General features: G+C 41.5%; 1 protein-coding gene across 1 annotated transcript in view; it reads right to left on the reverse strand.

Moving 5' to 3' along the window:
• The window catches only part of LOC149169183 (callose synthase 3-like), a 452,496-nt gene that overhangs the window by 49,662 nt on the left and 375,482 nt on the right, over positions 1-27,352 (reverse strand). The window contains exons 22-28 of the mRNA XM_089428597.1: positions 23,869-23,963; positions 23,698-23,782; positions 23,450-23,610; positions 23,067-23,187; positions 22,879-22,973; positions 22,657-22,792; positions 22,425-22,576 (exon numbers count right to left, since the gene is read on the reverse strand). Coding sequence (XP_089284723.1) covers positions 22,425-22,576; positions 22,657-22,792; positions 22,879-22,973; positions 23,067-23,187; positions 23,450-23,610; positions 23,698-23,782; positions 23,869-23,963 — 845 coding nt within the window. The remainder of the gene's footprint in view (positions 1-22,424; positions 22,577-22,656; positions 22,793-22,878; positions 22,974-23,066; positions 23,188-23,449; positions 23,611-23,697; positions 23,783-23,868; positions 23,964-27,352) is intronic.

Consider the following 27,352-nt stretch of genomic DNA (forward strand, 5'->3'; position numbering starts at 1 on the left):
ATAAAGTAAAGCGCAGATAGAACATTAAACGACCGACAAAAAACAAGCCAAGACAAGAGACACAAGATGTAGCGGCTAGCCAGGGACAAACCCCACAATGTGTGGGGAAACCCTTTGATCAAATCTTCTTTTATCTTCAATAATTCAGCAGAGAGAAATAGTACAATAAATCTGATTTATATCAGCAGTAGCAAACCCTAGATCAGCAGCATCAGCATTAGCAGCTTCATCATCAAACTAGGGCAGACAATATCTCACAAACCGACTGTCGGATCGGCTTGATTCCACCACCAAAAGTTGCGGCTTCCAGAGGAGGTTCAGATGAACCTACAACGCAATTCAGATGAGGAGATCTTCTAGTCCACACAGGTCAAACTTCACTTCTGCAGTTGCAGCTTCAGTTTCAGCAGCTTCCTTCAAACTAGGGCAGTCGATATCTTGCAAACCATCCGTCGGATTGACTTGATTCCACCACCAAAAGTTGCAGCTTTCAGAGGAGGTTCAGATGAACCTACAGCACAGTTCATATGAGGAGATCTTCTAGTCCATGTAGGTCAAACTTTACTTCTGCAGTTGCAGCTTCAGTTTCAGCAGCTTCCGACTTCACATGTGTGAGGGAGAGACCCTTTTCTGCGCAGTAGAGAAGAGACTCTTTTCTGCGCAGTAGAGAGAGAGAGAGATGTGATGAGATGAGTGAGTCCAAATGAGAAAAAGTCCTCCTATATTTATACACAACGTTGGTGTTTGAATAGATGCGACTGTTGGGCTTCTGAGCCTACATGAGTTGTAGGTCGGCTTGATAATAATTCCATAATCAAAATAAATTCATATCTCCATGAATACTTATCGGAATTGGATGATCTTTATATCAATCCTACACCTCTCGACGAGAGGAATCTAATAAAAATATTATCAGCCATGAATAAGATGACCCACATGAAGTTTTGCCTTAGTTGCCAATTTTAACACTCCTTCTCAACTAGGGAGAACTTCATCTGCAATCTGTCTATCAGTCGTTACTATTCATCCATCAAATGCACTGCCCTATACAACCTGACCCTTGCCTTGCTTTGCTCTATTCTGCCTGTTCTGCTTTGTCTTGTTCTGCCCTGTACTGATTTGCTTTGTTCTGCTCCGATCTTGCATTGTTTTGTTCTGCTCTACTTTTGTCCGAATTATGAAGAAGAAGAAATGATCGAGGATGTATCATACTGACTCAAAGTCAGTCTCAGAGTATGTACCACTGGTCGCAGACCAGTCTCAACCAACCCGAAGTCAGCGTCATAGTGAGTACAACTCCACTGGTCCCAAACCAGTATCATCCTCCACTGACTCAAAGTCAGCCTCAGAGTGTGTACCACTGGTCCCAGACCAATCTCAACCCACCCGAAGTCAGCTTCATAGTAAGTACCACTGGTCCCAGACCAGTCTCAACCGACCCGAAGTCAGCGTCATTGTATGTACCACTCTCACTGGTCTCGGACCAGTACTGCACTGACACGAAGTCAGTCTCAGAGTATGTACCACTGGTCCCAGACTAGTCTCAACCAACCCAAAGTCAATGTCATAGTATGGTACAACTCCTACCACTGGTCCCAGACCAATATCATTGATCCCATATCAATGGAGGTCATCCTAGCGTATGGAGTACGGTAGATACAACGATGCATCCATCGGTACTACTATGGTCCCTAACTTCATTTCCCTGCTCATTGATCAAATGAGAGGTACTTCCCATGAGTCCCAGACTACATGGGTAGGATGCCTCGACAGGAGAACTAATCAATCTTGTCCTCACAGGAGAACACATAAATCCTGCTACAATCGCCATGGAGAACACATCAATCCAGGCCGCCATGGAGAACACATCAATCCAGGCCTCAAAGGAAAACACATCAATCCTACTACAATCGCCATGGAGAACACATCAATCCAGGTCTCACAGGAGAACACATCAATCCTGCTACAGTCGCCATGGAGAACACATCAATCCAGGCCCCACACGAGAACACATCAATCCTACTACAGTCGCCATGGAGAACACATCAATCCAGGCCTCACAGGAGAACTAATCATCCTGCTACACAAGAGAGCGAATCATCATGTTCCACAAGAGAGCGAATCATCCTGTTCCACAAGAGAGCGAATCATCTTGTCCCACAAGAGAGTGAATCATTTTGTTCCAGTGCGCACCACCAGGAGAGGGTGAGTCACCACCACCAGGAGAGGGTGAGTCACCCTGTGGTCGTATGTTGCTCCAGTAAGAACCGCAAGCCCTCAGAGCTCTCAGAGCTCAATGTATGCAACATGCAGGACCCTTGTACAAGGGTTTCTTGACGACTCCAAGTTGTTTGGGAAAATCACAGATTAGATCTTTCCTCAGGGCTTTGACAAGGTGTATTGACCTATACATCATCTTAATGCGATGGAACCTCCTTGCTCATCGTCTTACCATATCCCAGATGATGTCTATCTGCTGGAGCAGTTGACAAATACGAGATTCCTCAATAATCGAATCCCACCTATGGTTGTTACAGAGAATCACAGTGGTATGTGTTCAAACAGCTCATTGGAGAGCTTCCCCAACCAAGCAGCTTCAAACAAGATCATACTCGTAGATATGTATCTGGTCTCAACGGTGCTTATGGCAACCGACTTTTGCTTCCTACTCATTCATTATATCGAAGCAGAATCCAAAGAGAAACAACACCATAGGAGAACACATCAATCCTACTACAATCACCATGGAGAACACATCAATCCAGGCCTCACAGGAGAACTAATCATCCTGCTACACAAGAGAGCGAATCATCCTGTTCCACAAGAGAGCGAATCATCTTGTCCCACAAGAGAGTGAATCATCTTGTTCCAGTGCGCACCACCAAGAGAGGGTGAGTCACCACCACCAGGAGAGGGTGAGTCACCCTGTGGTCGTATGTTGCTCCAGTAAGAACCGCAAGCCCTCAGAGCTCTCAGAGCTCAATGTATGCAACATGCAGGACCCTTGTACAAGGGTTTCTTGACGACTCCAAGTTGTTTGGGAAAATCACAGATTAGATCTTTCCTCGGGGCTTTGACAAGGTGTATTGACCTATACATCATCTTAATGCGATGGAGCCTCCTTGCTCATCGTATTACCATATCCCAAATGATGTCTATCTGCTGGAGCAATCGACAAATACGGGATTCCTCAATAATCGAATCCCACCTTTGGTTGTTACAGAGAATCACAGTGGTATGTGTTCAAACAGCTCATTGGAGAGCTTCCCCAACCATGCAGCTTCAAACAAGATCATACTCGTAGATATGTATCTAGTCTGAACGGTGCTTATGGCAACCGACTTCTGCTTCCTACTCATTCATTATATCGAAGCAGAATCCAAAGAGAAGCAGCACTAAAAAGTGCTCCAGTGATCCTCCACTCTACTTGCCTAAGCAGCATTCGAATTAATCATGCAGTTTCATATTTCCGGTAGTGTATCTCAATCCATGAGAGATTGTGTCCTAAAGACATCTCAGAAGATTCTTGACACCAATCTAGTGAGGCTCAACCAAATATGAGCTCACAATGCTAACTGCAAAACATATGTTCGGACGGAGGTTCACCAAGAACATCAACGCGAATGAGTTTTTGAGACTCAGAGGCATTTCCCAAATCTGGTCCGACATCACTACCATATAACTTCTTAAAGTTAAGATCCTTGAGGTAGTCACAGGCTTGCAGTCCACCATACCAAATCTTTCCAGAATCTTCACCACATATTTTCCTTGAGATAGCAAAATTTCCCTTGGCTTCTGCCACACTTCAAGTCCTTGGTCCTTCATTTCAAATTTAGAAGCCGACTTCCTCTTACATTTGTGAATGAGAGGGTATGCACCTGTTAGAAAAAGGTCATCCACATACAACACCAGTATGAGAGGCTTGTCATCTTCAGCCTTAAAGTAAAGGTTAGGATCGACTTCACTCCTAGTGAATCCCAGCTTCATCAAGTAGCTATCGATCCTCTCATTCCATGCTCGAGGCGCTTGCTTCAGCCCATAGAGAGCCTTCTTCAACCTGCATACATGAGATTTTCAATCATAAATCTCAAACCCTTCGGGTTGCTCCACATAGACCTCTTCTTTGATCGAACCGTGCAAGAATGTTGTCTTGACATCCATCTGATGTAGGTTCCATCCTTGTGAAACCGTAAGGGCTATGATCGAGCGAATGGTCATATATCTGGCAATAGGTGCAAGTATCACATCATAGTCTATACCTTCCTTCTGGGAGAAACCACGAGCAACAAAACGAGCCTTATATTTTTCCGTACTTCCATCTGCTACATGCTTTATCTTGTAAAGCCATTTGGATGTAACAACTGTTTGTCGTGGGGTCTGGGAACTACTTCCCAGACATCATTCTTCATAATAGACTCATATTCTTCAGTCATAGCATCCTTCCATACTTGATGCTTGACGGCATCTGAGAATGATGAAGGCTCATTTTGTATGATCGTGCTCATGATGGTCAGCTATCCCTGATACCTGTTAGTTTTCTTACTTTCACGGAAGGATCCTCGGGCTGCAACATGTCCTCAGCATCATCAAGTATCCCCCTAAGCCATGAAGGCCAGTTCTTAGAAGAGGGAGGCTCAAGTGGATAACTAGGATCCATGGGTTCCTCCACATCAGGCATTGTTACATCATCTACCCATAGAGACAGCTTCCACAATCGTACGATTCTTCCTTTCTGCCACACCATTCTACTCAGGAGTATGTGGTGTAGTAGTCTCCCTCTTGATGTCAACCTCAGGTATGCCTGAGTGGACCAACTGTAATATATTGGAGGTCTTGCTTTGGCTTGAGGGGAATGATCCCCTTTTGAGTTTCCTTAGGCACATCTTAGACATACACCTTCTTTCTCTACTCGGAATTCGGGCATCCTTGTCACCATTTGTCTTACATCGGGTAGAGCTTTGTAATGAAGGTGGGCAAACCTCCGATGCCAAAGTTCGGACTGAAGAGTTGTGTCACAAGACATGACACCTAGCAGACTTCCACCGACCTGATATAAAGAATCAACTCAAAACCCAAGAGTGAAAGCATCTTTAACATTATTTTTCCATATATGTACCTTGCCATCGCTAAAGGTTACCTTGTAGCCTTTGTCTTCCATTCCCGAGATGGATACCAAGATCTTTTTGAGGTCAGGTGCATTTAATACATCTTGGAATTTCTAGCCTTCTTGAATGCTTGTCCTCTTCCTTGATTCCCAACTCTCCTCTTACCTTTGCTTATTGAATTTGTCATTCCTTTGATTGCCATCAGAGGGATTTTGATCATTGTCCCGGTGTGAGTCCTTTCTATTAGGGCACTCCCTTGCATAGTGACCTACTTTATCGCAGATGTAACATCGTCCTTTTCTTCCACCCTTAGGTCCAACCTTTCCTTTTGATTTAGTCTCGGAATTATTTCTTTTCTTAGCATGTCAGAAAAGGCAGCAGGAGGACCTTTAGGCAAGGGCATTTCTTGCTCTTCTACCCCTGTTTCTTCTTGAATGCATCTAGCCATTAATTTCTCGAAACCAGGAATTACATTATTGTTCAGAAGAGTAGTCCTGAACACGTACCATTCGGATGGTAATCCTCCAAGAGTCGTGAGTGCCATTTCTCTGTCAGTGATAGTCTCCCCAATAGATAGGAGATCATTCTTGATCTCGGTGATTCTTAAGAAGTATGCTTGCATATTCTCATCTTTACCCTTCTTGATTTCCCTAAGCTTATTTCTAAGAAAAAAACTTGATTTGCATCATTAACTTCAAATAAACTCACCAATCTATCGTAGATTTCCTTGGAGGTGTCTAGTTCAAAGATGTAGGCCACCAAGTGCTTGTCGATAGAGTCTCGGATGATCTTCTGTTTTGACTTCTCCGGTTTTCCATTTGTTCCATGCAACAGTGGATGCATTTGATGGAGGCTCAACAATATTGCCTCTTACATGGTCCTGCACTCCTTGATCTTCTAGGGTTAGATAGATAGACATCTTCCATCCGTGATAGTCAGCTTTCACACGGAGCTTGCCTTTAGTAGGAAAGAGTGTTGAGGACCCTATAGTTCTTTTAGGATAGCCTTGTCAATCTTCTCTTCGGTGATTGCTCTTGCTCTTGCTTGGGCTGTCTTCACCTCACCTCTGATACCATGTTAAGTTATGATATGTTCTATGCTTATAACAGTTTACTTCTTTTTCTTATTATATTCCACAGATTAGCAATCACATGTACATAAAGTAAAGCGCAGATAGAACATTAAACGATCGACAAAAAACAAGCCAAGATAAGAGACACAAGATGTGGCAGCTAGCCAGGGACAAACCCCACAATGTGTGGGGAAACCCTTTGATCAAATCTTCTTTTATCTTCAATAATTCAGCAGAGAGAAATAGTACAATAAATCTGATTTATATCAGCAGTAGCAAATCCTAGATCAGTAGCATCAGCATTAGCGGCTTCATCATCAAACTAGGGCAGACAATATCTCACAAACCGACTGTCAGATCGGCTTGATTCCACCACCAAAAGTTGCGACTTCCAGAGGAGGTTCAGATGAACCTACAACACAGTTCAGATGAGGAGATCTTCTAGTCCACGCAGGTCAAACTTCACTTCTGCAATTGCAGCTTTAGTTTCAGCAGCTTCCTTCAAACTAGGGCAGTGAATATCTTGCAAACCGTTCGTCGAATTGACTTGATTCCACCACCAAAAGTTGCAGCTTTCAGAGGAGGTTCAGATGAACCTATAGCGCAGCTTAGATGAGGAGATCTTCTAGTCCATGTAGGTCAAACTTTACTTGTGCAGTTGCAGCTTCAGTTTCAACAGCTTCCGACTTCACATGTGTGAGGGAGAGACCCCTTTCTGCGCAGTACAGAAGAGACTCTTTTCTGTGCAATAGAGAGAGAGAGAGATGTGATGAGATGAGTGAGTCCAAATGAGGAAAAGTCCTCCTATATTTATACACAACGTTGGTTTTTGAATAGATGCGACTGTTGGGCTTCTGAGCCTACATGAGTTGTAGGTCGGCTTGATAATAATTCCATAATCAAAATAAATTTATATCTCCATGAATACTTATCGGAATTGGATGATCTTTATATCAATCCTACACCTCTCGACCAGAGGAATCTAATAAAAATACTATCAGCCATGAATAAGATGACCCACATGAAGTTTTGCCCTAGTTGCCAATTTTAAAAATGGGAGACCTTAGCAACACAAGTACCTAGGTTATCAGAATCTCGGCTAATCCAATCATACATCTCCAGACTTAAAACTCATCTACGAGTAGAACTTGAGCTTCATGACATTACATCAATAAAAATAGCAAGACAAAAAGCAAAAGTTGTTGAAAAGCAATTTGAACAGATACTGTGGTCAAAACTAGAAAAAGTATATTCAAGACGAAGAATGCCACTGTCTATGAATACAGATAATACAAGATATGTTCCACCACATCTTCGTGAAGGCAAAAAATCTAACGTGGAAATGCAAAGGATGAAAGAAGGAAAATGCAAACGTTGTGGCAAAAAGTGGGACCCTAAACATAGGTGTGCTAAAGGAAAAGAGACAAAGAACCTATATAACTGTGAAGCTACTAATGATTCAAACAGTGATGAATTAGACATAGAAGGAATAGAATATGTCCTAGAATTCTCTCCAGAACTAGATGACAAAAGCATTCCACAAGTGTCATTATCAGCTATGACAAGTATATCATAGCCCCAGACTTTAAAATTAAAAGGACATATCAAGAAGAACAACGTAATGGTTTTCATCGACACCAGTAGCACCCACAATTTTTTAGATTCAACCATGGCAAAGAGACTCAACATTTTCACATTTCCCATGCTCAACATGAAGGTGATGGTAGCCGACGGTAAGAAGATTGAAAAGATAGGGAAACGTCATAAGGTCAAATTGCAGATTCAAGACTTTAATTTTGAATATTCATTCTACATTGTACCATTAGGAGGAGTAGATGTGGTGTTAGGTATCCAATGGCTATGAACCCTAGGCACTTACTCTACCAACCATCAAGAGCAGTTTATAAGCTTTAAATGGGAAGGGTAGAGGTACAAGTTATATGGATTCCAAGCACCAGAAAATCAAATCATGTCATCATCCCAGATGATGAAAATGATTCGAAAAGGAGCACCAGCTTATGTAGTACAATGTCACCAAATAGAAATGTTATCTGCAAAAGTGATCAGTAAAGAGTCACCACAAGTACAAGAGCTAATTCAGAAGCATGAAAAAGTATTCCAAGACCTGCCCATGAAAATGCCTCCTAACAAGGAATTGAGCATACAACAGAAGTCAAAGCAAGATCAGAGCCCGTCAACATCAAATTGTATCGATATCCGCATAACCAAAAGACTGAAATTGAGAGATTAATCCAAGACCTTTTAAAAGGTGGGATCATCTCGAAAAGTAAGAGTTCGTATGCTGCTCCAGTGGTATTGGTAAGGAAGAAGGATGGATCATTCAAGCTATGCATTGAATATAGAGGATTAAACAAAATAACGATTAAAAACAAATTCCCAATTCCCTTTATTGACGAAATGTTGGATGAACTACATGGCGCAAAATACTTCTCAAAATTGGACTTAAGGTCAGGCTATTACCAAATCAGAATCAGGTTGGAAGACATACCAAAAATTGTGTTCCGAACACATGAAGGTCACTACGAATTTAAAGTAATGCCCTTTGGGTTAACCAATGCACCAACAACATTCCAAGCCACTATGAACGAGTTATTCCGTCCATATCTTAGGAATTTTGTATTAGTATTCTTTGATGATATTTTAGTTTACAGTAAAACTTGGAAGGAGCACCTACAACATCTGGATAAAGTTATTACCCTACTAAAAGAGCATCAGTTCTACGCCAAGAAATCCAAATGCACCTTTGGGAAGGAAGAAGTGGAATATCTCAGACACATAATATCCCAGGAAGGAGTAAAAGTGGACCCTAATAAAATCAAGGCTATAAAGGAATGGACCAAACCTGTTACTATATCCAAGCTAAGGGGGTTCTTAGGATTGATTGGATATTACCGAAGATTTATTAAAAGCTATGCACATATAACTACACCTCTAACAAACCTTTTAAAGAAGAATTCATTTCAATGGAATGAGGAAGCAGCAAGGTGTTTTGAAGAACTGAAGGAAGTTATGTCTAATGCCCCGGTATTGGCAACTCCAGATTTCTCTAAACCATTTATCATCGACTGTGATGCTTCCGGGTTCGGTATAGGTGCAGTGTTAATGCAAGAAGGGCATCCAATAGCTTTTGAAAGCGGGAAGCTCAATAAACAAGAATGTCTTAAGTCCACATACAACAAGGAAATGCTCACTATTATGCACGCACTGGCCAAGTGGAGAGAATATCTTTCGGGAAGTTCTCCATTAGAATAGACCATAACAATCTCCAGCACCTCCTTCAACACAAAACACTTTCCGAAGAACAACAAAAATGGATTGAAAAAATTGTCTCCTTTGACATGGAGATACTACATAAAAAGGGAAAAGACAATGTAGTAGCAGATGCCCTATCTAGGAAGGACGAAGAACCAACATTACTTGCAGTCTCGGTTGTTGTTCCTAAATGGCTTAATGAGATTCGAAGTGAGTATGCCAAGGATCCAAAAATAACTGTGATAATCAATAACCTTCCAAACAACTCAAAATTTGAATGGAAGAACGATATTCTATGGTACAAAGGAAGAATCTATCTGAATTCAAACTCCAAGTTTAAATCCAAGATACTCAAGGAGTCACATGATTCACTGTCAGCCAGACATGTAGGATTCTTTAAAACTTACTACAATGCACGTCAATCATTCTTTTGGAAGGGGATGAGTCGGATATTTAGAAATATGTAGCAGAATGTGACAAATGTCAAAGAAATAAAAGTGAAAATATTATGACACCTGGATTACTTCACCCCTTAAACATTCCGAATCAGAAATGAAAAGAAATATCAATGGACTTTATTGAGAGATTACCTATATCTGAGGGCAAGGATAAGATTTTCGTAGTAGTCAACAGACTCACCAAATATGCTCACTTTATTGCAATGAAGAAATCAGAGTCAACTAAACAAATCACTGAGATATTCTGCAAAAATATTTATAAATTACACAATTTTCCGAAAGTCATTGTGAGTGATAGAGATGCCAAATTTATGGGTAATTTCTTAAAGGAATTATTCAACCACATAGGAACCTACCTAAATATGAGTTCCTCTTACCACCCTCAAACCGATGGACAAACGGAGGTTGTCAACAAATGTTTGGAAGCCTACCTACGTTGTTACACTACAGAAAAACAAAATAAGTGGGTTTAGTGGTTACATCTCGCTGAATGGTGGCATAATTCTACTTATCATACATCAGCAAAAATGACTCCATTCCAAGCTTTGTATGGGTACAAACCTCTGAAATGGAAGGATCTAGCTACCCTCCAGACAAATATATCAACTGTTAAAAACCAACTAGAAGAAACCCAAAAAATCGTCCAAACCCTAAAAGAAAATTTAAATAATGTAAGAAACTGTTTGAAGCAACAAGTTGACCGAAACAGAACCGAGAGAGAACTTGAAGTTGGGGAATGGGTATTTGTCAAGCTCCAGCCATAGAAACAGTTGTCCTTGAAACAAAAAGGAAAAAATAAATTGGCACCAAAGTTCTATGTACCATAACAGATCAACAAAAAGATTAGCCAAGTTGCATATAGTTTAAGCCTTCCAGATAAAAGTCGTTTTTACAACGTCTTCCATGTATCCTTCCTTAAAAAAGCACTGGGTGATCATCAATCAGCACAAACAACGCTTCCATCCTTAGATGATGAAGGAAGGGTCATTTTAGAACCAGCAGGTTTAATATACACCAGAGAAAAGAAGCTTCGATCTCGTGTAATCAAGGAATACTTGATCAAGTGGAAAGACTTACCAGAAGAAGAAGCTTCTTGGGAGACTGAAGCATTTCGTCAACAACATCCGTCGTTACGTATGCTTTGAGGACAAAGCATTTTTGGGAGGAAGGCAATGTTATATAAAAATTAGCTAATTAGTAGTTATTAGGCAAAGAGCATGATCTTTGATCATGCCCATTCACCAAGAGGCACCCAAGGCAGTATAAAGCCAAGGGCCTCCCACAAATTGTAATCATCTTCTATATGTTTAATAATAATAAATATGAATTTGTTGAATATCTGAGTTTGTCTGCGCCAAGGTCCGAACTTTTTCCAGTCTCTTTTCATCAATGGACCCCTTATGAAGTGAAGAAGCACAATTCATTTTACAAATTATTACCTCTCTAATAAAATAGAGTGAATAGGGATACAATTTCAAAGACACAATACTCATTAGTGAACGTCTGGTATATGAAGATATTTATACCTCTTTCCATATCATAAGATACAGGATTGAAATCTGTATGACAAGCCAGGGTCCTGAAAGAATCAAGTGAAATAAATATTACATTGAAATTCCCTAATTGGATATTGGTTCATGTTCCTTGATTCGATCCATATTCAAATGTCTTTACATTTGAATGTATGTCGAGGATAAAGACACACCCGATTTCAAAACCCTTCAATGCATCATCACCATTTTGATAAATGAAATTGATCGATACGAATTGATTATATGATATGATGTCAGTAGCTAATAAAATAGTTGTTTCAACATCTTTATTGGCTCACATCTCTTTTTCTCTCATTTTGGTTGTCACTCTCATTCATTGGGGAACCTTAGTTTATCGAACAACGGACACGGAAGAACAAATCCGCGTGACGCTTTATCGAGACAAAGTAAGGGACGGAAGGAGTGTTGTTGAGCCTATAGCAGCACAATTTTACAAGGTGACAAAAGATTCGGTTGATTCGACGGTGTTGGATTGATCGTTGGTCAGAACGCGGGGCAGGGGAACACAGTGTTATGACAATCAAAGGACACAATGGGGTAAGGGATGTTGAGAAGACGACGGATGTGGTGAAGGAAAAACAGGGTTTCTATGCGGCAGGCGATGAGTGAGGAACCTTGTTTACAACATTGTGAAGGGAGAACAGGCAGTGTTCTGAAAGGTATTTCGCTGAGAATAGGGGAATGAACACGTCATGGAAACGAGTTGAAAAGTGACAACAATGAAGCACTGAGGAAAAATGGACACAGTGAATTGGACGATGAGCGAGGGTACAGGGACATGGATAGATCTAAGCGGAGTGGACAATGAATAATATGAGCAGCGAATGAATACAAAGACTGTGCAGCAAAGTAGTTTGAGATAGTACACGCAGCAGTAGCTTTGATACTACTGTTAGAGATAGAACTCTAATAAGTAAATTATGTGTAAGTATGTAAGCAATTGTATTATTGATGAAAAATATGAATGGTGATTACAATCCTTCGTGGCGGTGTGCCTATATAAGCATTGACTGGCCACGAAGGTGAATGGTCACACATTTTGACCTTTTGCCCTTTCATAATTAATGGGCCATTAATTAATTAAATTATTTAATCTATTATTTATATTATTATTTTAATATTATTATGTAATTAATATTATTTATGAATATTTTATTCATAACAACATCCATCATCATTACCACCCTCGAGCCCATGTCATTTGGCCTTGAGACCCCTGTGTCACCATCCACCTCATCATTCTCCACATGACACCTACTATTTGAAGGATGTACCTTGGAAATGTCCTTCCCTTTAGGGGTTGGGAACACCTAATAGGGTTGTTTATTAGCTGCTCCTACCCAAGGAGGTAACACCATTACACGCTCAAAGCCCCAAATTTGGAAGCGAACCCACTATGAAGTCTCATTGATGCCCTTGATTAACAAACTTATTCACTCAATTGCACTAATGAATTATTGTGTCCAAACATGAGGAGACACATTGTATCTTATACAGGATTGCAAGTGGTTTTTCATCTTGGACTTGGCCTCCCTATACCAAATCCAAGCTCTTCATAGGATCATGATGGCATTTGTAGGTTGAGCGTTGAGAGCCATGGGCCTTCATTCATGCAAAACATTGATTGCCACACCATGGGCTTCTTCAGCACTGTTATTAGGTTATTCGTTGCCCCAGTTATTCGAGAGATGATGCACTTGGACCATGATGCCCCAACCAACTACACATTTCACCTGACACTTGGCAGTTGATCCAAGGCCTAGAGGAGGTTATGTCTTTCCTAGGGAGACATGAGAGGGCATGTGTCATCTTTGAGCCCTCATTAATGGAGCATCAACATGATTTTGAGCCACTTGGAGACCCATGAGACTCATTTTGGAGCCCCAAGCCCAAAATAGGGGTCCCAGAGATGTTTTGCAGCATAGTGAGGATGTCACCCTCTTCATCATGACTTTTGAGGCCCTTTACCAAAGTTCTAGCACAAGAGGCCTCAACGTTGCCTCTCTAGGCCTCTTCGCATGCATGACGTCAACCTTGAATGGGCTAGAGAGAGAGATTAATTAAATTTTTAAAGCTATCATGGTTGGCTTGTAACCATGGGTGGGTTACTTAGCATTTTAGACATGTTAGAGGGGCTTGTACACTTGTAATTTGACCTCATAGGTCTTGTATATATTAGGGACACCTCATTTGAGATCTCACTATCACTTGGGATTTTCACATACGTCATTAGAGAATTCAGACCTGCAATTTGAGGAGAAATTTGGATGTTTTTGGGATGCACTTTGATGTTTGGATCTTTATTGCTATCTTTTTGGAGCTTCTAATGTATTGTTGATGGATGGATATACTCTACATTGTCTTGTAAGTGTTTCTTTATGGTGAAATTATCTTGCAAATAATGTCTAATGCATGGAATTTGTTCTCATGATAAGAATTCGCACTTTGTTTTATTGAATATATTTCAAAATTATAATCTTGGGAAGTTTTGCATATGTTGCTCATTGATGATGTGGAAAGAATGTTCCTAGTGGATAATGATTATATTGAATCCATGAAACTCCATTAACTAATGCTAAAGAGGGTAATTGTTGAAAGAGGTAACTAGGGCTTCCTTTTTTAGTCTCCTTGAAGGTCAATTTAGCCAATTATAAGCACCCATGACTCCATACTCCCAATGGCCTAGTAGGCAATAATCAAGTCCCTTGGTGGTCACACACAAATTTAAACCATAATTTTTCCTTCTTTTTCTCTTCTAAAACTTGTCCTTTTAAAGATAAGGAGGCCATCTAGGGGTTGGTGCTAAATCTCTTAGAGAAGGAATTTCTGAAATTTGTTTGGATAAGATAAGACAAGATAAGGTAATTTTATTAATGTCCAACAAATGACCATAATAGGTCAACGAGACTGTCGGTTACAATGATTACATCATGCTAAGCCAGTGGCCCAAACGGTCCCCTTTAACATTTCTTTTAAAAAGCAGAAAATACATCTATAATCTAAGTAAATGTAAAAGTAGAAGCTAGAAGTTCTCGGCTTCAAAACAAAGCACTGCAATGAAGTAGAGAAGGAGAAGAAGAAAAAGGCGGGAAGGAGTCTCCTGTCCAGTTCCTACTCCTAATATCCAAGGTCGAGAGAAGAAAACTGAGAGAAGCTTGTCAAAGTCTGCTGTCTTGCGAGCATACTGGGCTGTCGCTGGTGTCGCCTAGAGGTTCTAGGTCGCCTCCCAGGGGTGGATCCAATCCTGGAGCATTGGTGCAGTTTGGTGGGTTGAACCCCCCCGGGACTGCACTGATCTGGTCTCAGTGTCTGTGGGTTGGTCAATGGTTCTTTTGGTGCCCCGCACTGATGGTAGCGCCCTAAAGAAGTCCGTGATCTTCTACATGGTGTCCAATTTAGTGGGGGGCTGAAGAAAGCGGGCCCGAAACCTGAAGGCCTCCTAGAGATAAAGTGCAATGCATCTCAGATCAACATATCTGAGGAAGCTGGTCAAAGTCTGAGAAGACCTGAAGAGACAATGGAAACGACCTCGAATCTCGTAGTAAGCAGGGCATCCGAATATGAAGTGTGTCTTTGTCTCTATCTCCTGTAAGTGATAGAGTTGGACAATCCTATCTACCCTATCGATGTGGTGATCTGTCTCCACTCGGAGTCTATGAGACCCAACTCTGATCTGCCCGAGGGGGATTCTAAGGGCATATATCCAATGCTAGAACATGTACTGGGGTCTGATGATGAGCCCATCCCTAATATCCAGGCAATGCTCCGCATAGAAGGCCATTTTTGGACGCAACCCATTGGGAGGATTGGTCCATGTAGTCTAAATGTTTCGTCTGTAAATATCCTCCTTAATGATTTTATTCAACTCTTGCTGATTGGGAAGGAGGTGGCATGGAGCATTCAGAGAGTACTAAAAAGGAGGGAGATGGTCAATCTGGATTCCTGAAGCCTCCAGAAGCTCTGTCACACTGGTGTACCAACATTTGGATCAGCCTGTCTGCATACGGGCGATGTTCTCCGAGGAGCAATATGCTAAATATGGGTATCTGTCGCGACCCTTCCTCACGTCTGCCAGGCCTCGGAGCTTGTGCAGGAGCGACACTAACCTGAATATCACTTCTAGGCGGAAAGGTTGGGCCCGGAACTTTGCTAGAATGATGTGTTGAGGAATTGTCTGCTTGCACCTAATGAAACGGTGCAAAAGGAGGGTCTAGACCCGCTCCGCTGAAGCCCAATCTGACTCTAGGAGAGAGGGACCCCAAATCTCTGAGCTGTAAAGCACCATGGGGTGAATCAAAGTGTCCATGATGCTCATTTTGGACGAGATGTCCTAGAAATGGTGGCCGGAAACACTGCCTCTCCAGAAGGGTTAGGGAGCCAACCCTTTGTTGATCCGAGGCTGAAGGGCTGGCCACAGGCTGAAGCAAGGCCCTGAAAAATGAACTCCCAAATATGTATAGGTGCTGACGATCTCGATCTCTTCTCCTTTAGATAGGAAGTGGAAGTTCGAGGTTTTCTTGACTCCATTGAAGATAATCACTTTGGTTTTACCCAAGTTCACAGTTTGATGCCTCCAGTCACAAAAAGCTACGAGAGCATCCAGCTGTCTCTGAAGGCCTTCTTGGGAGGAGGCAATAAGGACAATATCGTCTGCAAAGAGGAGGATGGAAATCAGGACCTGGTGAAGAAGACACCCATCTGTATCCTGGATATGCTCCTGGAGGAAGGACTCAAGCTCATCGATATAGATCCCGAATAAAGTAGGAGAAAGGGGGCATCCTTGCTTGACTCCAATGGTGCTTCGGATGAAATCCAACATTCCTCTGACTGTGCGGAGACGGCCAAGGATGGCCTCATAGAGGCGCATGATAGCTGTCAGGAGAGTCGACGAAATGCCAATCTCTCTTAGTCTCTGGAAAAGATCTTCCCTCGGGACTAAGTCAAAGGCCTTCCAGAAGTCTACAAAGTAGCAGTACACTTTAGAAGATCGATGCCTAGCCTCCTCGATCACCGCACGAACAGTAAGGATGTGGTCGATCGTTTGGTGGTCTGGGCAGAATCCTTCTTGGCCCTGGCCCTGAGTTGTCTCTGCTCAAGGAAATGGGAGAGTGTCCTATGGAGTGCTGTAGCATATAGCTTGGAGAATGTGTGCCCAACCATGATTGTCCTGTAGCTATTGGGGTCGGAAGTAGGCCCTAACTTGTGGATCGGGTAGATAATGTGGTATGACCAACCATCCGGAAATCCATCCCGAAGCACCTGGTTGAAAAGGTCCACCAGATATCCTACTAGGGGAGGAAGTCCATGCTTGAAGAATTCTACCTGGAAGCCTTCTTTGTCTGCTGCCCTGCTGCTATTCATTGTCCATATTGCCTCTCTGATATCTTTGTCGGAGAAAAGGTGGAAGGAGGTGGGGGGGCAAGTAACCTGAATCAGAGGTTGCCCAGGAATGTCATACACCTGGGAGGTGTGAGAGAACATTGACGCAAGATCAAGGTCAATTGGGGTAGGTGAGCGTCGGGAGAGGATGGTCCCCTAGAAATCTTTAGGGGAGCGAAGGAGGAGAGTAGAAAGAACCTGTCTCCTATGGGAAATGAAAAGGCGCTTCTTACGGCGAAGGAGGCGATGGTAGGCTGAACAGAGGTCTAGGTATGTTGGTAAGGAGTTCCAGAATGCGTGTTAGAGTTCCTGATGCATACACTTGCATTTCTGGTCATACCATTTATTCATAGGGCAATTTCCCGGTTTGTGGGAGGTGGTGGCGGTATGGGTGGAATGGGGGAAGGATTGGAGCGCAGCTTCCCAGATTGCATATGAGAGGCACTGGTATTTGTCCTTGGCGGAGCTGAGAGAGGCAAACTGGGACTCCGATGGGAGTGTCTGTCTGAGGATAGAGGAGAAGAGATCAGGGTCACCCTCCTCAATTTGGAAGGTGGTCCTGGGAGGGCTACAGGGAAGAGTAGGAGATGGATTCAGGAGGTCAAACTACAGGGACAGTGAGAGAAGTGCATGATCTGCGAGAGGGATGGGGGTGATCGAGAAATTTTTGATGTAAGGGAGGAGATCTGGGTTTGCAATAGCGTAGTCAACTACACTTGCCCTGCCTCCAAATGGTCTGCAGGTAAAGAAGTGCGAGGATGGGAAACATGGTAGGCCATTCAGAATTACCAGCTCATGAGATTCTCCCAAATGTAGCAGATATCTCCCATAGGCTGTGGTGGGTCCCAAGTGATCCTCGAAGGTCCGGTGCATGCCAATCGTGGTCGGGTCAATCCCCCGAGTGCAAAATATATCCTCTACCCTGTCATGCATAAGAGTCTGGAGGTCTTTGGTCTGGGCATTGAAGTCCCTCGTGAGAATGACATCCCCTACTGCCGAAAACCTAGTGATGTCACAGTACAGGTCTTTAAAAGGGTCTCCGTCTGAGCTATTGTGATTCGTGAATAGCGTAGGAAGACGAGATAGGTGGGAAGCAACAGACTGCGACATAAATGTCTCTTGGAGGTGATGTTCTGGCTCTGATCTAAATCCACATGAATCTGGCATACTCATTGGTCCCGACTACTGATACTCTGCTCCTGAGGCTATCACGGACGAGGCAAGCAACACCCCCTGATCCCCTGACACCTCCTGAACTCCGTGTCTCCTGTCTACAAACTGTGGTCCACTGGTATCTTGTAATGTTGGGGAGAGGTTGGACTGGGCTCACATGAGTCCCGAAAACCAGGAGGATGTCTGCTAAGCTAAGGGCTTCATAAAGTAGGCCTGGTGAAGACCAGAAGGAGCCATTGCCATTCCAGCAGTGTACCGAGAGATTCGTGCCCCGCTTCCTCTCCGCTCGAGCCCGTCATTTGGAGCTACTTGAACTGGATGCTCATCCTGGGGGGAAGGTGTCCCAAATAACTGCTCGAAGGTTTCTAATCACTCCCCATTTCCCTGCTTGTCTTGCTGCTGCAACCTGTTCCCTGGCCTGTATCAATTCAACTACTTGAGCTCTTGTGAGGTCTTCATCCAAAAACACTTTATTTGTAAAAGAGAATAGCTTCTGCTTGGCTCGGAGTACCCAAAATCTATCCGAGTCACGAAACCTAAGGAAGAGGGTAGATTCCTACCCTATCCAAGCTTTGTCCAAGGTTATGTCGCATAGAAACCTGTTCCCCAGTTCCATTGGGTCTGCTGAGAGGGGAGGTGTAGGGAGTCCTCTTACCTTAAGATTTAATTCTCTTGCTCGTCGGGTTCTTTCCCCCACGAGCTTTGCCTGCACTGCTTCCTCCACTGCTATGAGCGGAGGGGCCTTATCCTTTCCTTTGACCACCTGTGCCCATGTGTTGATATGCGACCCCGTTTCCTGTTTAAAGGACATTTGTTGGGATCTAATTTCCTCCTGTTTGTTTTTAAGATCTCTGATCTCCACCTGTAAAATCTCGTCGGAATTTTGCCCCACACTTTGTTCTCGATATTCCTACAGTGCTTTTCTGATAGATGTGTTGTCTCCCTCTACCGATAGAACTCTGTTTGATAAAGTGTTGATGTCAGCTCGCAGCCCGCGATTTTCCACCACTAGGTGTTCCATTTTCCTCATAATTTGTCTAATTTGGGATGTTCAGAAAGCAAAATCTGTTTCTAATGCAATATCGGTGGGGCTGTATACATTCTCACCTTTATTGTGGCACTACTATAACTTCTTCAGCGGACCTCTGTTATTGAAATCTTTCGACAGTGGCGTTTTGGCTTCCCCGGGGTCCTTGTTGTGTCGCTGCTCTGTCATGGTTGGAGCAGCGAATTTTTCTAGGACTGAAAATTTCTATGTGAGTTTTCAGAGGGCCGAAACGTAGACGGCAGGGTCGACAATGGTTGTGGGGCCAAAGTTGGCGACGGCAGACGGCAGCAGCGTTGTGGCGAACATCGACGGCGGCAGTGATGGCAAAGGTCGATGGCGACAGACGGCAACAACGTTGTGGCAAACGTTGACGATGTTGTGTGTGGAGCTTCAACCGTTCCAACAAGCAGCAGCTCCGACAACGGCGTGGACGGGTCAAGTAGGGGCATGGAGCCTCAACGGAAGTCTGCAGAGAAGGTCGAGCAGCTCTGTGGCAACAAGTAGTGGAAGATTCGAGCAACGAAGTGGACGGGTCGAGCAGTGGCATGGAGCCTCGACGGAAGTCTGCAGAGGAGGTCAAGTAGCTCCGTGGCAGCAGGTCGAGCAACTACATGGATTGAGCAGTTGTGTGGACGAGAGAGCAGCTCACGGGAGCCACAGGAGCCTGCATGGGAGAGCAGCTCACGGGAGAGGAGCTACGTGGACGGGAAAGCAGCTCATGGGAGCCACAGGAGCCTCGACGGGAGAGCAACTGCGTGGACGGGAAAGCAGCTCACTTCAAACGAAAACTACTTGAAACAAACTCCTTTGTGTGTCCTCTAAAGGACCTCAAATTTTGGTGGAATTACCACAGTGGATTCTCCATAAATTTTGATGTCCTAGTTGTCACATCAAGACAGAATTCTAGAAGCTAATCCTTCAACTTAGGGATTCTTTGAAGGAACATTCTTTAGTACTTGGTGAAGTAAATCACACAACGGCTTTTCTCCCATCTACTTTGACCCCTGGAAATACCCATTCCTCGTGTTAAATCTCAACCCTAGGTCTTGTGTAGTTATTTTCAAAGGGGTTTTTCCTTGAAAGTTTTACTAGCTTTTCCCAAGGCTTGCACCTTTGTTAAATCTTTCCATTGAATGAGCTTCCTTTCCTCACTTCAAACCTATCAAGACAATAATGTCACAAGTATGCATTATTGGGACTCCTCCCGTCAGCGGAAATCTGAGAAGAGCAGGGGAATTAGGCTGTGGTGACAGTGGGCCTCTATCCCAAGTGTTGTTGTGCCCTCTAGCTTTTGCCTTTTGACAAGGCCTGCTAGTTGTGCAGCAACAAGCCCAATCTGCAAACACCCACACGTCAGATTGAATAGCCAAACAAAATGTTATAATTGTACTGTGATATTTTTTTTGAATTCACCTACAGTCTCAGCAGCTGCTGGAGTATATGATTCGTTTCCTCAGTAATATCCTTCCAATCTTTACAGAATTATATACTCTACAGGAAAAATAAGGATAGACTCAACTCCAGCTGAAGATGAATCAGAAGATGTACATTTTCCTGTACTTGTCTCAAAAAAACACAGAAATATAAAAGAATAAATGTAAATGTCCCTGTGTAATTGCTTATACTCCAATTCAGAAACTCACAGTTCCCATTCCCTTAGTCTAGGGCACAATCTCTGGGTCTGATCCATCTGCAGGTACCCCAGAGGACCTTCTTGCAGCGTCCTCAAGATACCATAGAAACCATTCTAGAAAGAGGGTGCATAGCATTATGTTCGTTGTCCATTACAACTTTAAATTAAAATTTTGCACTATGGAAGATGGCAGTCTATTTCAAGAAATTGCCAGGTTTTAGGTGATTAAAGCATGTGGATGTCAACACAAGCCACCTAAACTACCAACCGCAGTCAACTGGTGTGGCACTCAAAACCAGTTTTTGGGACAACATTTTCATATTAAATCTAGACTTATTCATAGATTTATTATGATTGAAGTTCATAACAGAACCTTGCCACCATGAATTTTCAGCATTTCTAAAATGACTCAGATCATCAGAATTTTTTAACAGACCCACATCTTTGGATTTTTCTGAATAACAGTGGGATCAATGAGAATTTTTCCCCTTAAATTTCATCAATTGTTTTTTCCATCCTGTTACCAATGGAATTGGACAAATATCTTAATCCCCTGGAATTCATAAGCATCAAGTCTTCTAAACTCCCTAGGTTAGAGAGAGAATACAACAGATTTTCCAACATTTGTTCTCTCTAAAAGAAGAACTCCCAGATTCATTAGCTTGCCAATAGCATCTGTAACGACCCATCTCTAAATACATATATTATAAGCTCCAGAATATTGAAAAAAAAAATCATATTAATAAAATAGAATAAAGATTAAGTATTAGTATCAATAATTAATTAATATAAAGTTATAAAGTTTATATTAAAAACAAATATGAATAAAGTTTATATTAAAAACAAATATAAATAAAGTTTATATTAAAAACAAATATAAATAAAACAAAAGTATATATGAATATCATAAAGTTAAATGACAAACAAATATGATAAAGTACATATAAATGTTATAAAGTTATAAAGGATACGTTATATGGTTATAATGAGGTGTGATAGTGTTATAATGACAATAACACATATATAAGGTTTAAACGTTATAATACCTTAATGCTACATATAAACACCTGTAACGGGAGTGTGACTCACGCTCATGAGGAAAGTTGTCACCACGAGAGAAAATGGTGGAGTCGCTGGTGTGCAGGGCGGCCACCACTAAACCCAGGCTATAAACCGCAGATAATGGGCTGAGATGGGGGGAACAGAAATCAGGACAAATCAGGAGAAAACCAGGAGGATAAACCAGGAGAAGAAAATTAACCATTGGAAGAGCTTAAGCATTCTGAGGTTCCGGGCACAGGGGATAGTGAGCTTCTGTTGAGAAGCTCACTGGATTGAGCAGCCAGGCTCTGCTCAGTCTAGCTGGATGGAATTGGTCTCTCGGTAATTGGAGCAGAGCAGTGGCAGCATCATCAACTACACCAGATCAGATAGCAGTTCAGCATCATCAACTACACCAGCTCAGATAGCAATTCAGGTAGGTACCTGCTTTGATTTTCTTTACTGTTTCTGCATTTCAGTTTTTTTTTGGTTACTACAGCATCTAACAGATATTTTAACCTTATGCTCAGTAAAATTACTTCTTGCATTAACCAGTTATGTGCAACTTGGAGAGGCAATTCCAGAATAGTCAAATAATATGCGAACAATTCAAGCTGCTATGCAGCGCTCTCTTGTTTCATGAGCAGGCGTTCAATATAGATAGCTAGAAAACGAGATACAGTCCTTACCTGAATGGCAGCATATGCCGGACTTTGGGAGCACTGGGCATATCCATAAACAGAGAATTTGTAAAGAAGGCAATACGGCGTTGCGCTTCTAAGTTGGCAGGAACATTCATAGCAGATTCCTTGACTGTTAGTAGCAAATGAAGCCTCTTGATCTGTCAAAATATAAAATTTCCATTCTTTTAGGGATGAATTAATTCTATGTGTTCAATATTTATCAATCGAAAATATTTACCTGCTCTTCCCATGCATCACTGGGCCGGAAAGGATAGTGCACAGCATGATTGGAACCTTCAGATGCAAATAACTGGGTCTTTTGTGTGGTTAACGCTTCTTGTGTTTCTTGCGAACCATGCGTTGAATCCAAAAATCTGTATTGAACAATCATATGAGAATTGATAATAATACAAAGAAGGTTTCTGACAATTTACAGAGAAATGCTACAAAGGTAACTCACCTACGACCATCTTTCATGATATCTTTAGTAACCATCTCTAGCATATCTTGAAGAAGAATAATAACTTCCTCTCTTGAATTTGTACCACTTTTCAACTGCATCATGCAAATGGCCAATTAAGCTGTTCAACTAAGTTATCATCATGATATGAACAAATATGATGCTTTATTGACTGAAAACACATATACCATTTTTACAAGGTCCACAAACTTGTTGTACAGCAAAGGAAGCTCGCTCATCTTGACAATCTCCAGCAGGCAAACCTGCTCAATTTTCTGATCCACTTCTTCAATTATTTTATTAATAATCCTGAAGGGAACACCAATCATGTGGGTAACTAAACTAAGATCATAATAGCTGAAGAAACAATCTAAGAGCATACTACAAGTCAGAGACTTTTAAGAAAATTCTGCCTGCAGTCATAAAGATCCGTAACAATTTCCAATAAAGAAAAAGCTAATTTATGAAAGGAGACAGGCTTATCATCAAGATAAACAGGCAGCAGCTCTCAGAAAGCACCAAAAGAAGGGTATGATTATCTCTTTTCATGCAAAATCACTAAATCCTGTACCTTGTCTCATTTTCACGAATGACAATGCTTCTAAGAACATGCTTGAATGAATCATAGGATTCTTTCACAGCACATCGCATGTATTCATCAGCATTTATTCTTTTTTGCAGATCAGATTCGTTTCCTCTGAAATCTTTGGCCATGTCCAATGCTATAGGTATCTGGATTTGTATGGACAAACAAAATCAGAAAAAAGAAATTGATAGGAACTGTTTTCAGTTAGAAAGAATCTGAAGAAACAAAGTTACCTTGCTAGCAAGTAAAAATGGTGGCCATTGCACAAGATTAAAACTGTGATCTGAAGAATATGGTACAACCAAGAGATCCATCTCCCTGAACAAGTAAGAAGTAATCTGGTCAAGGCCTCATCAAGTTTAGTTGCTAACTTTTAAATCTTAATTGTAGAAGTAGGATGTTACCAATTATTTATCAAATCCTCTTCACGAAAACAGGTGATAACTTGATTCCATAGCTGGGCAAACTTTGCAGCCTCTTTCCTTTTCCCTGGCTTGGCCTGCAGCATTAAGAATGCAATTCATCATAAAAATATTACCTATCATTAAGTTAGTGTCCAGCATATATGATTCCTTGAGACATATTTATATATAGAGCAATACTGAGGCAAGAGCTCATTAGCAGAGAAGCTCAGAACTTCTTCAAAATTCTCCTTTTCAGTTCTCACAATAATGACTCAATGAGTCATGACCAGGCCAGCTCTGATTCAATGATGGCAAGCATGCCCAAGATTATTGAACTCAATTCAGTTAATTCAGTCACCCTAGTGTCAATTTTAATACCTGATAAACAGGTTTGAACTCAATCAAAATAAAATCCTGCTGCAGAACAAAATAGATAATTAAACACATTTCAAATCTATTGGGCTGCAATTACAGAATTTAGGATTGACTGTTCAAAAGAAAAGACATGTTACCCCTGATATTGAGGCTTGCACTTGTGATTTTCATGGCCTTCATATTTCGGTGTGTAGATGGCCTATTTGGTAAACATAACTATTTGGTCATGTTATTGTTGACAATTGCTATATAACCTATTTCATTCCATAAATTAATGGTCTACTTTCTATTATATGACTTCAAAATTTGTATGTTTGTATGTAATTGATATAATCTAGATTCTATATGGTCGATGCTTGAATAATTAATCATTAATGTATCATGGATGCCATTTCTATCTTGATTTATGTACAAATATGCATGCTTTCATATATTCAATGTTGTTATAGTAGCTTCAGAAGGTCTTCTACATAGGCTTTGTGTCTTAGCATGTGGAAGATGATTCATTGCTTCTTTAGGTGCTTGCTTGGTGAAGTAAGTGATTTATATCTTCTTTCCTAAGTCTACCTTAGGAAAAGTACAATAATTAAAGTCAATTAATTATTGTGGACTAAAGTCATTTTCTAAAGATAAATAATTTAATTATTAAAGTGACTTAGAAATGACCTCAACCATTGATCTCCAAGATCTTCTATAAGGGAGATTAAGGTTAGGGATCTAGGTTTAATGAAGATTATAAAAAAATCTAGCGAAGAGGTGAAGACACGAGAGAGGAGACACAACAAGAGAGCGATTTTCTCTAGTGTGAGTGTCTTAGTAGACTGAAGCGTAGAGGAAGAGTACAAGAGAATTCGAGGGTGAATCCAGGAGGCCCAGTGGTGGAGATTGCAGAGCCAAGTTGTTGAATAGAGAGAGAGGTCGATTTAATTGGGGAAGCCGATTTGCTGAAGAGCGAATTTCCTGAGGCACAGTGGAAGCTTGTAGGGAAGGCACAAGGTTGATTTGCCTGCAGATTGTTGGGCTGAATTTCTCTAGGCTGAAATCCTTTAGAGGTCGAATTCCTTAGGCCGAATTTATCAAATGGGAGCTGGAACCTTTATTGTATTTTTCCTTGTAATTCTCTATGGGTCAAAAACCCTACATTCTAGATGAATAAATGATGGAGAATTGTTGCGGTTGAATTATTTATATATTGCAATGCGTTTGATATCTCCAAAAAGAATTGTTTCCGCTATATATATTTCTAGAGTTTAAAATACCAATAATTTTATTTTTTTGGTATTTCAGAATTTATTTGGTTAATTAAATAAATTGAGATCACTAGGGTTTGCAACAATGAGTTTCTTCTTTTTATGGCAACAAAAATATTTTTAATTTTGCAGTTGGGGTTTTGTGGCCAAGGTCAATTTGTGAAGATGGCATCACTAAATAATTGGCAATATGAAGACAGGTTGGACGAGACCATTAACTTTAGTCCCTAGAAGCAATGAATTACTATGATTCTAAAAATGAATGGTCTGTGGGATCTTGTGAACACAGACATTCAACTTCCTTCAGATCCAAATCTTGCAGTGGAGCATAATCTCAAGGATATGAAAGCAAGGTATATAATTTTGGATGGTGTGACGGATCATATAATTCCTCACATATCAGGGAAGGACACAAAACTTTAGATGTGGGTAGCCCTGACCTGTCTTTATCAAACTACAAATGAAAATAGGAAGATGGTGTTGCGGGAGAAATTAAACAACATCAAGATGAATGGATCTAAGATCATAACATCATACCTCACGAGGATCCAGTAGGCTCGTGATGAACTTGAAGTTGTTGTGAAAACTATGATTGATTCGGAGCTAGTGAAGGTAGCTCTGAAAGGTTGTATTAAGCATTGGACCACCTTTGTGGATGGAATCCTTGCTAGGCAACAACTTCCTCATTGGGGCCAGTTGTTGGATGACTTCATCTAGAAAGAGAGCTCAAAGAACTCATTGATCGGAGGACAACGAAAGGGTAGTGAGGTGAAAGATGAGCTTGCTTTGCTACAAAAATAAAAAAGGGCATAGGGAAAGCCAAGCAGAACCAAACTGGATGTGGACCTTCATAGAGTATAAAGGAGAAGGACATGAGCAAAGTCAATTGCTTTGCATCTCACTAGTTCGGGCATTTTTCCAGACAGTGTCCAAATAGGAAGGGCAAGGGAAAGACAGCCTCGATAGCCACTACACATATGGATGAGATAGCTGAAAAGTTTGAAAAGAATTTTGGTTTGGTGTCATACCTTTCTGGAACTGTCACCAAAGGTGTCTAGTTGATGGACAGTGGAGCATCTCGTTATATGACGGGATCTTGAGACATTTTCACCAACATGACCAGGGAGCCTAGTGTTGGAAATACTGAGAGGGGGTGAATCAATATTTCCTTAATTTTTCACAATTGGCTAGTTTATTTCTTCAAACATTCAAGAGCATTAAAACATAAAACATCATCATCACATTAGAGTACACAAAATTTTTGTCTCAACACAAGCTTTGCATTATGTATGGTTTACATACAACTTTACCAGTCGAGCTGGAAGGAAGTACAAGACTCCCAAATGGTTTCTGAAGAGATTATAGATATAATCTGAAGGGGTCTTTAGTCCCCTAGTACAAATCAACTCTCTTGCTCCACACTTCAACTTTTGCTTCCTATTGAACTTGTTGTCACTACTGTTGTACCCACTGCTACCTCTATTTGCTGCGACACACCCTACCAATGTTGATGCCACCACTCTCACTGCTTTTGTTGATGGTATAACTCTCTCTACCTCTGTTGCTACTATCGTTGTTGCCACTCTTGTTGCCTCTCCTTCTACATCTCCTACTACCACTATCCAGCTTTACCGCCTCTACTCTACTTCACTTCTGTCGTCACTTCAACAAGGTCACTGCCACTATCAATCATCAAGGTCATTGTCACTGTCATACATTAATCAATGTCATGCAATCAGGTTCATTCTCACAGCATCACTATCATCACCGCATCAAGGTCACAGTTTTCATCAAAATCATTGTTGTCATCAAGGTCATTGTCTTTCATCAAGGATCATTGCAATGTTAAGAACATTGTC

This window comes from Pinus tabuliformis, chromosome 4_2 (assembly GCF_031772625.1).
Source record: "Pinus tabuliformis cultivar Carrire ecotype Pingquan chromosome 4_2, CPIR1, whole genome shotgun sequence".
NCBI classification, from domain to species: domain Eukaryota; kingdom Viridiplantae; phylum Streptophyta; class Pinopsida; order Pinales; family Pinaceae; genus Pinus; species Pinus tabuliformis.